Source organism: Pogoniulus pusillus, chromosome 20, assembly GCF_015220805.1.
Source record: "Pogoniulus pusillus isolate bPogPus1 chromosome 20, bPogPus1.pri, whole genome shotgun sequence".
NCBI classification, from domain to species: domain Eukaryota; kingdom Metazoa; phylum Chordata; class Aves; order Piciformes; family Lybiidae; genus Pogoniulus; species Pogoniulus pusillus.
In genome coordinates, this window is record NC_087283.1 from 19,518,232 (window position 1) to 19,530,542 (window position 12,311).

Here is a 12,311-nt window from a genome sequence, read left to right on the forward strand (position 1 = left end):
ATTGCAGAGAGGCAGCACATGGAGGGGCTGACTTCTTGTTTCCCTTGTGCCATCACAAACGTGAAGCAAAGGTATAGAAACCAGCTGCTGACATCCCTTTCTGCTTGAGACTGCAAGAGAAGAAACCTAATTAGCAAGAGGAAACCTGAAACAGGTTACCTCCTGTTTTCTGTAGGATAAATTGCTGATTGAGAAAGCTGTTTGGCATCTCTGTCTGAATCCCCTTCTAAAGCCTTGGGTATTTTTTTGTTTGTTTGCCCAATTGCATTGAACCTACCCAGGCTGTTTGCACCTTGGGGTAGTCTGATCCCCACAGCTTCTTTGGAAGCCATTCCTAAATAGCTGTGTTGAAACAGCCAAAATCAATATATTGGGTGAATGCAAAAACACCCCACCCCATCCCTGTTTAAATCAGCTCATTACAGCAGGGTGAGAATTATTTGGGAAACCAGAGGGGGAAAAAAGGTAGAGTCATCAGAAAAGACTAGGAGAAAATGTGCCACATCACTCCTGCACAACTCCCTGCCTACCAGAGTCAAAGTGGGTAGGTAATTTTCATCTGGCTGCAGAGGAGCTGCAGATGGCTTTGGGAGTGGATCATGAAATGCAATCAGCAGAAAGGTTGTGCAATGCTGTGCAGGGCACGTGGCCCATGACCCTCACAGGAGTGTCAGCTCAGCAAGCTTGATCTGGGACCTTCTGGCAGCATTTCCAAAGCCACAGTTTAAAATGATGGAGATTAAGACACTCATCCTGTCCTGATAGATATCTAGATGAAAATAAATGATCTAAAAATCCCCATGTTGAATTCTTAGAATCATAGAATTATAGAATCAACCAGGTTGGAAGAGACCTCCAAGATCATCCAGTCCAACCTATCACCCCAGCCCCATCTTCTGAAAATCCCAGAATCCCAGAATGGTGAGATTGGAGGAGACCTCTGGAGAACATCCAGTCCAACCCCTCTGCTAAAGCAAGATCACCCACAGCAGGTTGCCCAGGATCACAGTGTCCAGACAGGTTTGGAATCTCTCCAGTGAAGGAGACTCCACAGTCTCTTTGGGCAGCCTGCTGCAGGGCTCCAGCACCCTCACAGCAATGAAACTTTTCCTCCTGTTCAGACAGAACTTCCTGTGTCCCAATTCGTGTCTGTTGTGTCTTGTGATATCACTGGGCACTGCTGAAAAGTGTCTGGCCTCATCCTCTTGGCCCCCTACCCTTTAGGAAAAGCAATGGACATTACTTTCTGCAGCCTAAGGAGCCTGTCTGCTCCCTTATCCTTTGCCTTATTAAGTGTAACTTCTCCTGGCAGCTGACTCTGGGGTTGCAGTTCCCACTACCTCTAGAAGGATCTGTGTTACAATTGGAGCCCCGGCACAGGGAAGGGGGACAATAAGTGATGGACTGCCTGCCCAGGACATCCTAGGTGCTGCAGTTCCACTGCAGCAGATGAGTCCAGCTGCCTGAACTTGGAGAACATCCAGCCTTTGAGACAGGTTTTGCAGCTTCAAACCTCCATTAAAAGGGCTACTTCCATGTACCAGTACATAGAGGGTGGCTACCAGGAGGATGGAGACTCCCTTTTCACAAGGAGTGCCATGGTAAAGACAAGGGCTGATAGGAACAGGTTCCTGCTGAGGAGATTCCCGTTGGACTCCAGAAGAAAATGTTTCCCCACAAGAACAGTCAGGCACTGCAATCATCTTCCAGGGGAAGCTGTGGTGTCCTCTCCTTTGGACAGTTTTAAGACTCATCTTGACAGGGTGCTGGGCCAGCTCATTTCAACTATATTATCACCGAGAAAGATTGGAGCAGGTGGTCCTTGGGGTCCCTTCCAACCTAGCACTCCATGAGTCTGTGTTTTGTGTTCTTGCAGTTAATGGGTCTGTGTCTTTCAGAGCCACCACAGATCAGACCTGTGGACCCAGAGGTAGTTTTTCCTAACAGCCCAGAGCTGAAAACTCAAGCCCATATTCAGCATCATTTAAATGAATCAAGTTCCTCCTGCTGCCTTCTGAGGGGGCAGAGGGTAGAAGCTACTCCCCATTCTCCCTGCAGACAGACACCCCCAAGGAAGAAGGAAAATCACAGCTGTTGTTTTTGTTCACAGGCCACAATGAATTCCAGGTTGCTTACCCATATCTCTGTTGGCACTTGCACACTAAGTGGGGCTTAAAGCACTTTAGAACTCCTCAAGCAATAAAAATAAGTAATGAAATAAGTAATGAAATATATTCTTAATATAGATAGAAAATATATGACCAGTCTCAGCCTCCTGTAATTGAAAAGGGATTTAGCAAACTCAGGCTCAGAACAGTGACTTCCTTTTATAGATGCTTTAAGCTCTTTGTATCACTGAGTGAATTTCCCCAAACTCAGTCATCAGATATCCTCTATTTTGGCTGATTTCTGATCTGAGGTTGATTTTTCCCCCTCTTGGCTGCGTTAGTGGGTATGAACAGCCTGATTATGCAGGTTATGAGGCATAAGAGCCACCTCTATGCTTCTCAGATTGCAAATGGAGCAATAATAAGATCCCAGCCAGGGCTTTCTGGTGTTCTCTGTTATATCCTTCTCTCTTCAGTTAGCTTTAACTTTGATAACTTTATCTGGTCAGTAATTTGCTTTGGTCCTTGCCTATGATTGAATTATTTTGAAGAGTAAAATGAAGATTACTGTCTGAGGGGGAAATGATGGTGGAATAGCTGTGACTTGATTATTTCTTCTCTCCGCTGATCAGCACCAGTGTAGGCAATTTCTAGCTGGTGGCATTCGTCCTTGCTGCCAGCTTAGGTGTTGGATTCAGGTACTGGCTTTGTAGGGAGGAGGGAGAGCAGGCAAAAGAAGATTGACTGCCTTTAGTGTGCTCATCCAGAAGAAAGGTGCAGAGACTTCTCTAGATCATAAAATTGATGGAAGTTTGATTTTGTTCAGTGACATTTGGTGTGGAATCTCAATTTTTCTGTTATTCCTTCCTATCAGAAGTAGCTCCCTAGGGTTGAGGCTCCCCACATGTGCTTCTACAGGGCAGGGCATGGGGGGAGATTGAACCAACTGATGCTGCCACTCCTGAGAGTTCATTGGGAGAATTTGGATCTGTTGAGCCCAGAAGCATTCAGTAATAAAGAGGTTTCTTGAAGCCTTATCCATGGCTTGCTCTTATGTGACTGTCCTGATAAGGCTAGTCCTGAAGCACAGCATCTCTACCAGCTCTTATCACATCACACATGGGCAGGTGGACCTGGTGTCAGCAATGTTGTGGTCAATCCTCCTTGCCCAGGATTTCGTGCCAGTTTAATTTTGACTGCTGAATCCCATCCTAATCTGCTTCTCCTTATCGCCTAAGCAACCCAAGGTCTTCCTTTCATGTTGAGCTTCAGCAGCCTGCAGCTTCCAGGATGTTTCATGATTAGAGATAGGTAGCTCAAGCATTATCTCCTTCCTCTGGGAAGGCTTTCACATTGTGTGCTTGCAGACAGCTATTGCAGCTTGTTTTAAAAAATGACCAGCTTTAGGCTGACTTGCACTTTGTGCTGTGTGTTTGTTGGGAGGTGAAAGTCTCAGGCACAGTTGATTGAAACTCCTGCCTCAGGTCGACCACAGAATCACAGAATGCATTGGGTTGGAAGTGACCCTCGAAGGTCATCTTGGCCAACCCCCCTGCAGTGAGCAGGGGCACCTCCAACTAGATTAGGTTTCTCAGGGCCCCATCAGATTTGACCTTGAATGCTTCTGGGTAACCTATTCCTATATTTCAGCACTCTGATTTTGCAGAACTTCCTCCTAATGTCCAACCTAAATCTGCCCTGCTCCAGTTTCAAACCATTGCTCCTCATCTCTTCACTATAAGCCCTTCTAAACAGTCCTTCTCCAGCCCTCCTGTATGTCCCCTTCTCTTCTCCAGGCTGAACAGCCCAAATTCTTTCAGCCTGTCTTCACAAAAAAGATTCTCCAGCCTTCTGATCATCTTTGTGGCCCTTGTCTGGACCTGCTCCAGCAGGTCTGTGTCCTTCTTGCGTTGGGGACTCCAGAGATGGACCCAGCACTGCAGATGCGGTCAGGGTTGGAAGGGACCACAAGGATCATCTGGTTCCAACTCCCCTGCCATGGGCAGGGACACCTGCAGAGTGGCAGAATCACCTCTCTCCATCTGCTGGCCATTCTTTTGATGCAGCTGCAAGTGCCCATTGAGGTTCATGTCCAGCTTCTCATTCCCCAGTACCCCCAAGTCCTTTACTGCAGGGCTGCTCTTAATCTCATCATCCTCCAGAACCAGATCTGTGGCATCTCAAGACAGTAAACCTGACATTAAATTTACTGTCACCTCCTCCTTCTTCTAGATTCTTCATCCACCTCCTTCCATCACCTGGGCTAATGCCAGAAAACCAACTGGCACGTGTGCTGTTGGTCTTTAGTGCTCTTACCCACCATGGTCCTTGGTACTTGTGACTTTGAGGGGAACCAGTGCAGTATTTTGGCACAGATTTTAAACATGAACACTTCAGAAGCTGCAGCAAAAATGCAGCCTGGCACATAGCAAATAAAAAACCCCAAACTTCAAGCAAGAGTATGACAGACAAATTATAAGACTTAAAGCAGATGAGGGGAAAAGATTTTTTGTTTTAACTTAGAAACACTTTTGTGCCTCTCAGAAGTGAGCAAAGTGTAAATCCAGATTAAAATGCCCTTCTGAAAACAACCACTTGAGTTTTGCAGTTTCACTTTCCCAGTGATTTTCTGTGACTTTCCTGGGAATGTGGCTGGAGATTAGAAAGGAATTCTTTACAAGCAGGGGTGGTGAGGCTCTGGAACAGATTGCCCAGGGAAGCTGCGGAAATACCTTTCCTGGAGATGTTCAAGGCCAGGTTGGATGAGCAACCTGAGCTAACAGAAGGTGTCTCTGCTCATGGCAGGGGGGGTGAAACTGGATGATCTTTAAGGTCTTTTCCAACCCAAAGCATTTTATGATTCCATGTTTCCACGAATTCTGCCAGCCCTCTGAGTGGAAGGACAGTTTCAAGGTGAATAGGAACTGACTTAAGGTTTACAGGAGTTGCACTCCAAATAAAAAGCTGTTTAGACCTCATGGGATAGAAATGCCATTATCCTTTTGATCTTGGTGCTTGAAGGTACATATTCACTGCCAGTCAGGATCAGAGAAACCCAACCTTGATTTTACCTAGGATCCTGCGCAGGTAGGAGTGCTGGGGGGCAATGCTCTCATCCAGTAGTGCCGAGGAGGAGGGGACGAACGGAGCTTTTGCTCTGGGCAGCTTTTTTTTCTCCTTCAGCAAGAGCGGCACCACTGGGGCAGCCTCCAGGTGACACTGGCGGGATGCTTCAGGCGACAGGGACTTGAAGTGCAAATGCTTGAGTTTTCTGTGATCAGCCAGCAAATCCGGGATCCATCCTCTGAGCTGTGCATTGGTATTCTGCACCCTGCCTGCTGCAAAGAGCTCAGGCTTTGGGGAAGGGACAGCGAAACACAATGCAGGCAGCTGGGCACTCTCTGTAGTCATTGTGGGGCTCTGCCAATGCCACCCTTTTCACCCAGTGTTGCTGCAGAGTTTGTTCTGTGTTGCTTTTGTAATTGCCAATTAAATGGGTATCTCAGACTCAATTTATCACCGGTCTAACTTTCCCTGTTGGGAAAGGAAACTGGGTTAGCAATTGGCAGTGCATGTATGCTTTAGGAACAGCAGACTTATTGAGCTTGGAGAAGAAATATTGACACATTATGGTAAGTTGGCTAATTTTGTCCTCTGGCATCATTTCCTGAAAGAGAAGCAACAGGGTTTACAATTGATTTGATTAATAAATGATACATTCTCCTGCAGCATTTCCAACCTGTGACTCTTCTGTGGGTATGAATGGAGAGACTCTAAGTACTACCTGACCAAGGACAGTTATTCCCACCAGGCACTGCTGTTTACCAGAGTAGAGTTTCAGGGCTTTGAATGAAAAGATTGAGGCCAATGAAAGTTTCTTGAAAGATTCTTTTTCTCTCTCATGTTGCCTTATAGCTAAGTTTCTTCATTGGAGCTTTCTTCAGGTCTTCCTCATTTAAAGGCAATAGAGAACAAGTGTTATGAGGAGTAGCTGAGGGAACTGGAGTTGTTTAGCCTAGAGAAGAGGAAGCTGAAGGGACATCTCATTGCTCTTTACAACTCCCTGAAAGGAGGTTGGAGTGAGGTGGAGGTCAGTCTCTTCTCCCTAGTATCAAGTGATTCCTCCAACAGCCTGAAATTGTGCCAGGGGAGATTTAGGTTGGACCAGCTTTGCTCCTGTGAGAATGGTCAGTCACTGGATCAGGCTGCCTAGATGAGTGGTGGGGTCACAATCCCTGGAGGCATTCAAGAAACCTGTGGATGTGGCACTTGGGGACATGGTTCAATGGCTATGGTGGCATTTGGGTTGATTGTTGAGCTCGGGGATCTTAGAAGCCTCTTTCAACCAAAACAATTCTATGATTCATGGTTCCAGGTGTGGTTTTAAAGTACATGGCTCCAGATTTAACAGTTGAGTGGTAAGCCAAAAGTTGCAAAGGACTCTTTTTTCTATCCCTTTGCTTGTGAATTTGCTCTTTAGCACTTAAGCAGGCTGTAGCAGGTCTAGTATTCAATTAATGCTGGGGATAATACATAAAATAGTAAGTATAATAAAGTGTATGGCCAGATTTTCAAACCTGGAGGTTGTTCTTCAGTCTCTGAGTGGAGACCAGAGGCACTGTCCCTTGAGCACTGCAGGAAGAGTTCATACAGTGAGGTCTGAAATGAGGTCTTAAAGGAGCTGGGCACTTCTGCTCTGAGCTGCTATCAAAAGAAATATTCAAGGATGAGCTTGGGATTTACTGATGAAATTAGTGCAAGTTCATCTTTAGGAGAACATGATTAAACCTTTGCATGCTGGAAGGTTTGTCAGAAGGCACCCAGCAAGCTGTACCCATTTTGGCTGGGCAGATGGACTCTGTGCGTCATCAGGTCCCTTCAGGAGCAAAGGCGAAATGTTAAGGTGACACAGTCCTTGTGATCAAACAGTTGGCAACTGAAGCAAGATGTGTCCTGTTTATGCTTGGTAGCTGCTATTTTGCATTTCTGTCCAGAGCTGGGAGTTGCACTGTGTTGGACAAGGTTCAGCTGGATGGAGATGACCAAAGATACTGCTGGCTCCATCATTAATTCCAGGCTTTGCCTATTGGTTACACATCCCTCAAGTAGCACCTTCATCATCTGAACATATGGCACAAAACGTGCTGCAGAACTTCTGACATGTAAATCTGTTGTGGGGTGAAGCTTGGTGGCTTCAGCTCCTTAGCCTTGAGTCATATTCTGAGTTAACAGCTCAGTGAGTGCTAATGGCCAGTGCATCCACAGTCAGGAGTGAGGAAGCTCCACCTGGCTTCAGTGCTGCCAGGTCTCACCCTGTGGCTGGTGAGCTTTGCATTGGTTGAGAGCCAGTTGTGAAAAGGGCTTTGAGATAGTTTTGGTCTGAGTCTTTAAATTCAAACATAACTCTTGAATTGCAGTGCCTTTGCCCTTGTTTTGCCCATTTCTTAATGACAACTGTGTTGCTGTTTGCAGATGATGGGAAGCTGTCCCTGGAGGAGTTCCAGGCCTTTTTTTCTGATGGGACACTGAATGAAGAAGAACTTGAGAAGCTCTTTCATACCATTGACTCGGACAACACCAAGTAAGTTCCTTGTACTGACACTCTTCTGCTTTCCAGAGCTTTTGGATTGTGGCAGCGGTGTGCAGGAGCAGAGAGCCAACCCCACAGATGTTGCAGGGAGGCCACTGGCATTGCAAAACTTTGCAAAGTCTCCATTTCTGCTTGGTTTCTATCTCACTGTGCTGACCATTATGAATTCATTCACCTTGGTGGGTTGTTGTATTTCTTTTTCCAAGCCATTTTCTTTAGTGCAACTTATTCTTTCTGGCATCTGTAATGATGGTTCATTTTACCCTTGAGGGCATCTAAATGGCTCCTCAGATTTTCCATTTTATCTAAAAGCTTCACTGTGCTAGAAGAGGTAATGGTGTCAATCTTGATGAGCATAGTCCTGCTCATCTATTTTTCCATACAACAAACTGGAATGATCTATGGTCATGTCTCTCTGTGATCTCTCTGTATGCCCTGCACTTGGACCACACTGCTTTGCCTTCCACCCAAAATGCTCCCCTCAGTGCAGTGATTGCCCACTCCTTCTTGTGGTTTCTCTTCTTCAAAGGGTGCTAGATAGAGCCCTGTGCTTGGTGGGTCTGTTTAGTGAGCTCCCAGATGGGCTCTCTCTTGGCTCTGGGACTTGGCTGCTCACCTGCCTCTGTGCTGATGGAATTGATAGCACTGCCTGAGCTTCTCAGCCTTCATCTGGCCTTTGAAAGGATTCATACACCTGGAGTGTGAGGATATTTCTTCTGGCCTTCTCAAAATGGGTCTGCAGTTCATTTTGGCTTGGGGGGGTTGTGAGGAATCTGCAGCTCTGAGCTTTTGTAAGGGATGTCTTCTAAAGCGGCCAGAGAGAAAATGTGCCCCTTCTAAATGTCACACGACTGTGCTGCTGGCAAGAAGGGTGTCACTGAACAGCTCCTGAGTGTGAGCAAGAGCTCTCACAAACCAGTGATGTTTTTCTGTTGCCAAGCCTGCTTAATCCAGTCATCAATACCCTTTAGGGGCTGAAGCTTGCACACAGCAGCGTGGCATCCACCGTTCTTGGCTGGAAGGAAAAGCAATGAGTTGATCACCCTTCCAAGTTAAATCTTGGCATGGAATTGGCACTTGTTTATTGATTTGGAAAGCATAGCCATCTACAGCAAACCTATCAAACTGGGGGAAGAAAATATGCCTCTTTTTTTTCTCTTTTGCAAGAGCTCCCAGTCTCAAAAAAAGCTATTCCAGAGCTGAGCTCCCTTCTATGCTCCTCCCAGTGAAATGAGTGATTTGCTTGACTGTAGTTCTGCATTGAGCATCTTCTTACAGGTTGTGCTTCCTCTGTTCACTTTGCCCTGTCTTCACTTCTCCACACAGTAACTCACTGGGTTGCTGGGAGGTTGGGCAGAAAGGATCCTTCCTTCTTCCTTCAGCATGTTTGAGCTCCAGGGTTGCAATACTGAGCGCTGCTTGCCAAGCAAGAGGAGTGGAGCTTTCATTTTTCCACTTCACAAGGAGACATAGGAAGAGCCTTAGTTTATTTTTTCAGGGCTGTTTTTTGACAGTCCTTTTTATCTCTGTGTTTTTCCCATGTTGCCCACTGTGTTTGTTTCATGTGCAAAACACAGTTTGCTGTTGGAAGTTATGTTACAGCTAGAGCAGAAAATGATGAAAATGATGCTCCTGCTGATTATTAGTAATTGCTGTTACCAGCCAAATTACACATTCTTGATTCAATTTCCTGGTGTATTTTTAGGAGCAGGGAACTGCCTTGCTGGAGCAGATAAAAATCAATCTCTGTACTGGTTTCTTGACTTGATTGGGAAAAGTTTTCACAGTATCACAGTATCACCAAGGTTGGAGGAAAGCGGAAAAGCTGGGCACAGGAGTGGGAAGATGAGGTTGGTTACATCTGCAAGAGCAGCTGTGTTGCTGCTGGCAGTGTGTGCTTCTTTCTTGGGCATCACATTCTCCCCAGGGAAACACCTCCTTGTCAGCAAGGTGTGCTTAGGAGGATGCTGAGCTGAAATGAGATCCCCCCTAAGTAGCCTAGGGACATTAATGAAGCTCCTTCACTGAATGGTTTGGATTGGAAGGGGCCTTAAAGATCATCTAGTTCCTTCTTGACTGCCTGGGAAGGGTCTCTAGGGGGGCCATGACGTGGAGTGTTGGGCTTGGGCTCCAAACACCCATCCTGGGATTTTGTTACCAGGTATGAGAACTCTCCATCCATGGTGGGGTGGAAATACTGTGCTGTAAGTCTCATCACTGCTGGTTGTTTATCATCTGGCAGCAGGAGCATGCAAAATGTATCACCTCTCTTGTTGGGCTTGCTTCAAAACCCTGATCAAGTGGTGTTTTGTTCCCTGTTACTCACACTGGCTGTCCTCCTGCCCTCCTCTTTGCTGAAGCAGGAGGCAGAAGCAAGATGGTTGCTAGGTGGGTTTACACCAGTGGTTTCAGCTGCTATTTCAAGAGGTTTCAGCAGGGCTGTGTGGGGAGCTGCCTGAAGATTAATGGGGGAGGTAATTATGCATTGCTATTAATACCAGTGCTACTAGAACCACACAAATTATGTGTGTGATATGGAGAGACACGTATTTAAATAGACATAGATTGGGCTTAGTGGCAGAACAGGGCTTGAGAAAACATTGGTTAGTGCTCACCTGGGAAATTCTCTTCTCTTGGCAGAGTTATCTATGCCTTTTCTTAATTATTCTAATGATACACATCAATTCAGAAAGGAAAAAGTCACTGCAAATGGCAAGTCAGGCAAGTTTTGGGGTCACAAATGACTGGATGAGACCCTTTAGAGATGTGACTGTGATACTGCATGAGACTTGCTTGGTTTGACAGACAGTTCCCATCTTCTTCAAGCTCCCTGGGCCAGCACTTAAGAGTCACTCTGCATCCCTTCAGAAGGAAGGAAGGAGCACCTCCAAGTCCTTGTGACAGCAGCAGGAGGTCAGATGTGGCTGTTGGCCAAGCAAATTTAGTTCTGGCAGGGGATTTAGAGGAAAAAAAAATGCTTTTCCATCTTGTACATTTTTCATTGCTGCAGAGGACAATCCTTTGGGGAGAGATCTGCTCACTGAAGCAAGACTTCTCCAACGAGCTGTACAGGTCCCTCCACGAGGAGCCAAGAAGATGGCATTAGCATTCTGCTGCTCTGTCATTTGTTATCTCTTCCCTAGGCTTAGAGCTATTCTTTTAATTGCTTCACTTTTTCCTCCCCCCTCTCTCTAAATGAGCTCTTTTCTCTGGTGGCAGACGCTAGGAAAGGTAAGAGTGTGTGTGTAGGATGGTGAACAGAAGTGATATCTCTCCTCAGAAGCCCTTCACAGCCTCCCCAGGCTGTTGCTTTTGCCAGAGGGTTGTGACAGACAGAGAACTGCAGTCGATGAGGCTCTCCAACCTGCACCATGTTCAGCCCTGTGCCTCCTCCTGCCCTCCCTAGCACCTGGGAGAGGGGAGCTGGGCCGAGGGGATGATGATGGGGAATGGATGGGAAAATTGACTGTGTACCACTGGATGCTGAACAACATTCTCCTTGGAAACATGGAGCTATTTTTCTTCCCAGCCCCCTCAGCTGCTCAGATACCAGAGAGAATTATTTGGGGTCACTCTGGGGCACAGGGATGTAGTGGATGCAGTCATGGCAGCTACCTGTGTGCAGCCCCAGAGCTAGGGAGGTACAGCTGTGCATGGCCACCCTTGAAGCAGGAAATGATGCTGATGAGCCTCTCTGCCTGCACTAATTAGTCCCACTGTGAAGTGGAGCATGTCAGCCTGGGGAGCATCACATTGGCACAGCCCTGCTGCTTCCAGCCGTGGATCCAGCTCCAGCCTTTCAAGAGACCTGCAGTGCCAGTGTGGGCATGATGGGAGCTCTGGGGTTTTGCAGGGGGATGGGGTATAACTGGCTCTGTGCAGGGTGTTTAAATGCCTGCAGTCCCAAGTAGAGCTGCTCAGAAGGGCAAAGTGAAGCTGCCTGAGTCTCAGCCCTGGTCTGGCACAGTGGAACAGCTGCTCCCCAGGGCCCAGCTCTGAGCAGCACTTACCTAAGGCTGATGGAAGCATTGCAAATGGAGGCAAAAGTCTCCATGTCACTGGCTGCTCACTGTGCAGGAGAAGCTGTTGGTTGGGTTAGTGCTAATGAGGGATAGGAAGCAAACAGTCTCCTTAGGCTGAAGGACCCTTTCACTGCTTATCAATATTTAGAAGGTGTGGGGGAGGAAGAGGATGGGATCAGATACTTTTCAGTGGTGTCCAGCAATATCACAAGGGGCAACAGGCACACACTGGAACACAGGAAGCTCTGTTTGAACAGGAGGAAAACATTCTTTGATGGGAAAGTGCTGGAGCTCTGGAGCAGGATGCCCAGAGAGGTTGTGGAGTCTCCTTGTCTGGACATTGTGATCCTGGGTAACCTGCTGTGGATGACTCTGCTTTAGCAGAGGGACTGGACTAGATGATCTCCAGAACTCTCTTCCAACCCCTGCCATTCTGAGTTTCTGTGGTGGAGTCTGGGTGGGCTCTAGCTCATGCTGCCCATGATTTTCTCTAGGCTCCTGCAGTCCAGCCCTCTGAAAGTTGAACAGATAGTGTGAAACAATGATGATGAAGTATTTTTTTATCTCCTGGTTTTACTGCCCTGCCCTAAT

General features: G+C 46.9%; 1 protein-coding gene across 1 annotated transcript in view; it reads left to right on the forward strand.

The window, feature by feature from the left end:
• The window catches only part of NECAB2 (N-terminal EF-hand calcium binding protein 2), a 93,757-nt gene that overhangs the window by 40,107 nt on the left and 41,339 nt on the right, over positions 1-12,311 (forward strand). The window contains exon 3 of the mRNA XM_064160465.1: positions 7,581-7,689. Coding sequence (XP_064016535.1) covers positions 7,581-7,689 — 109 coding nt within the window. The remainder of the gene's footprint in view (positions 1-7,580; positions 7,690-12,311) is intronic.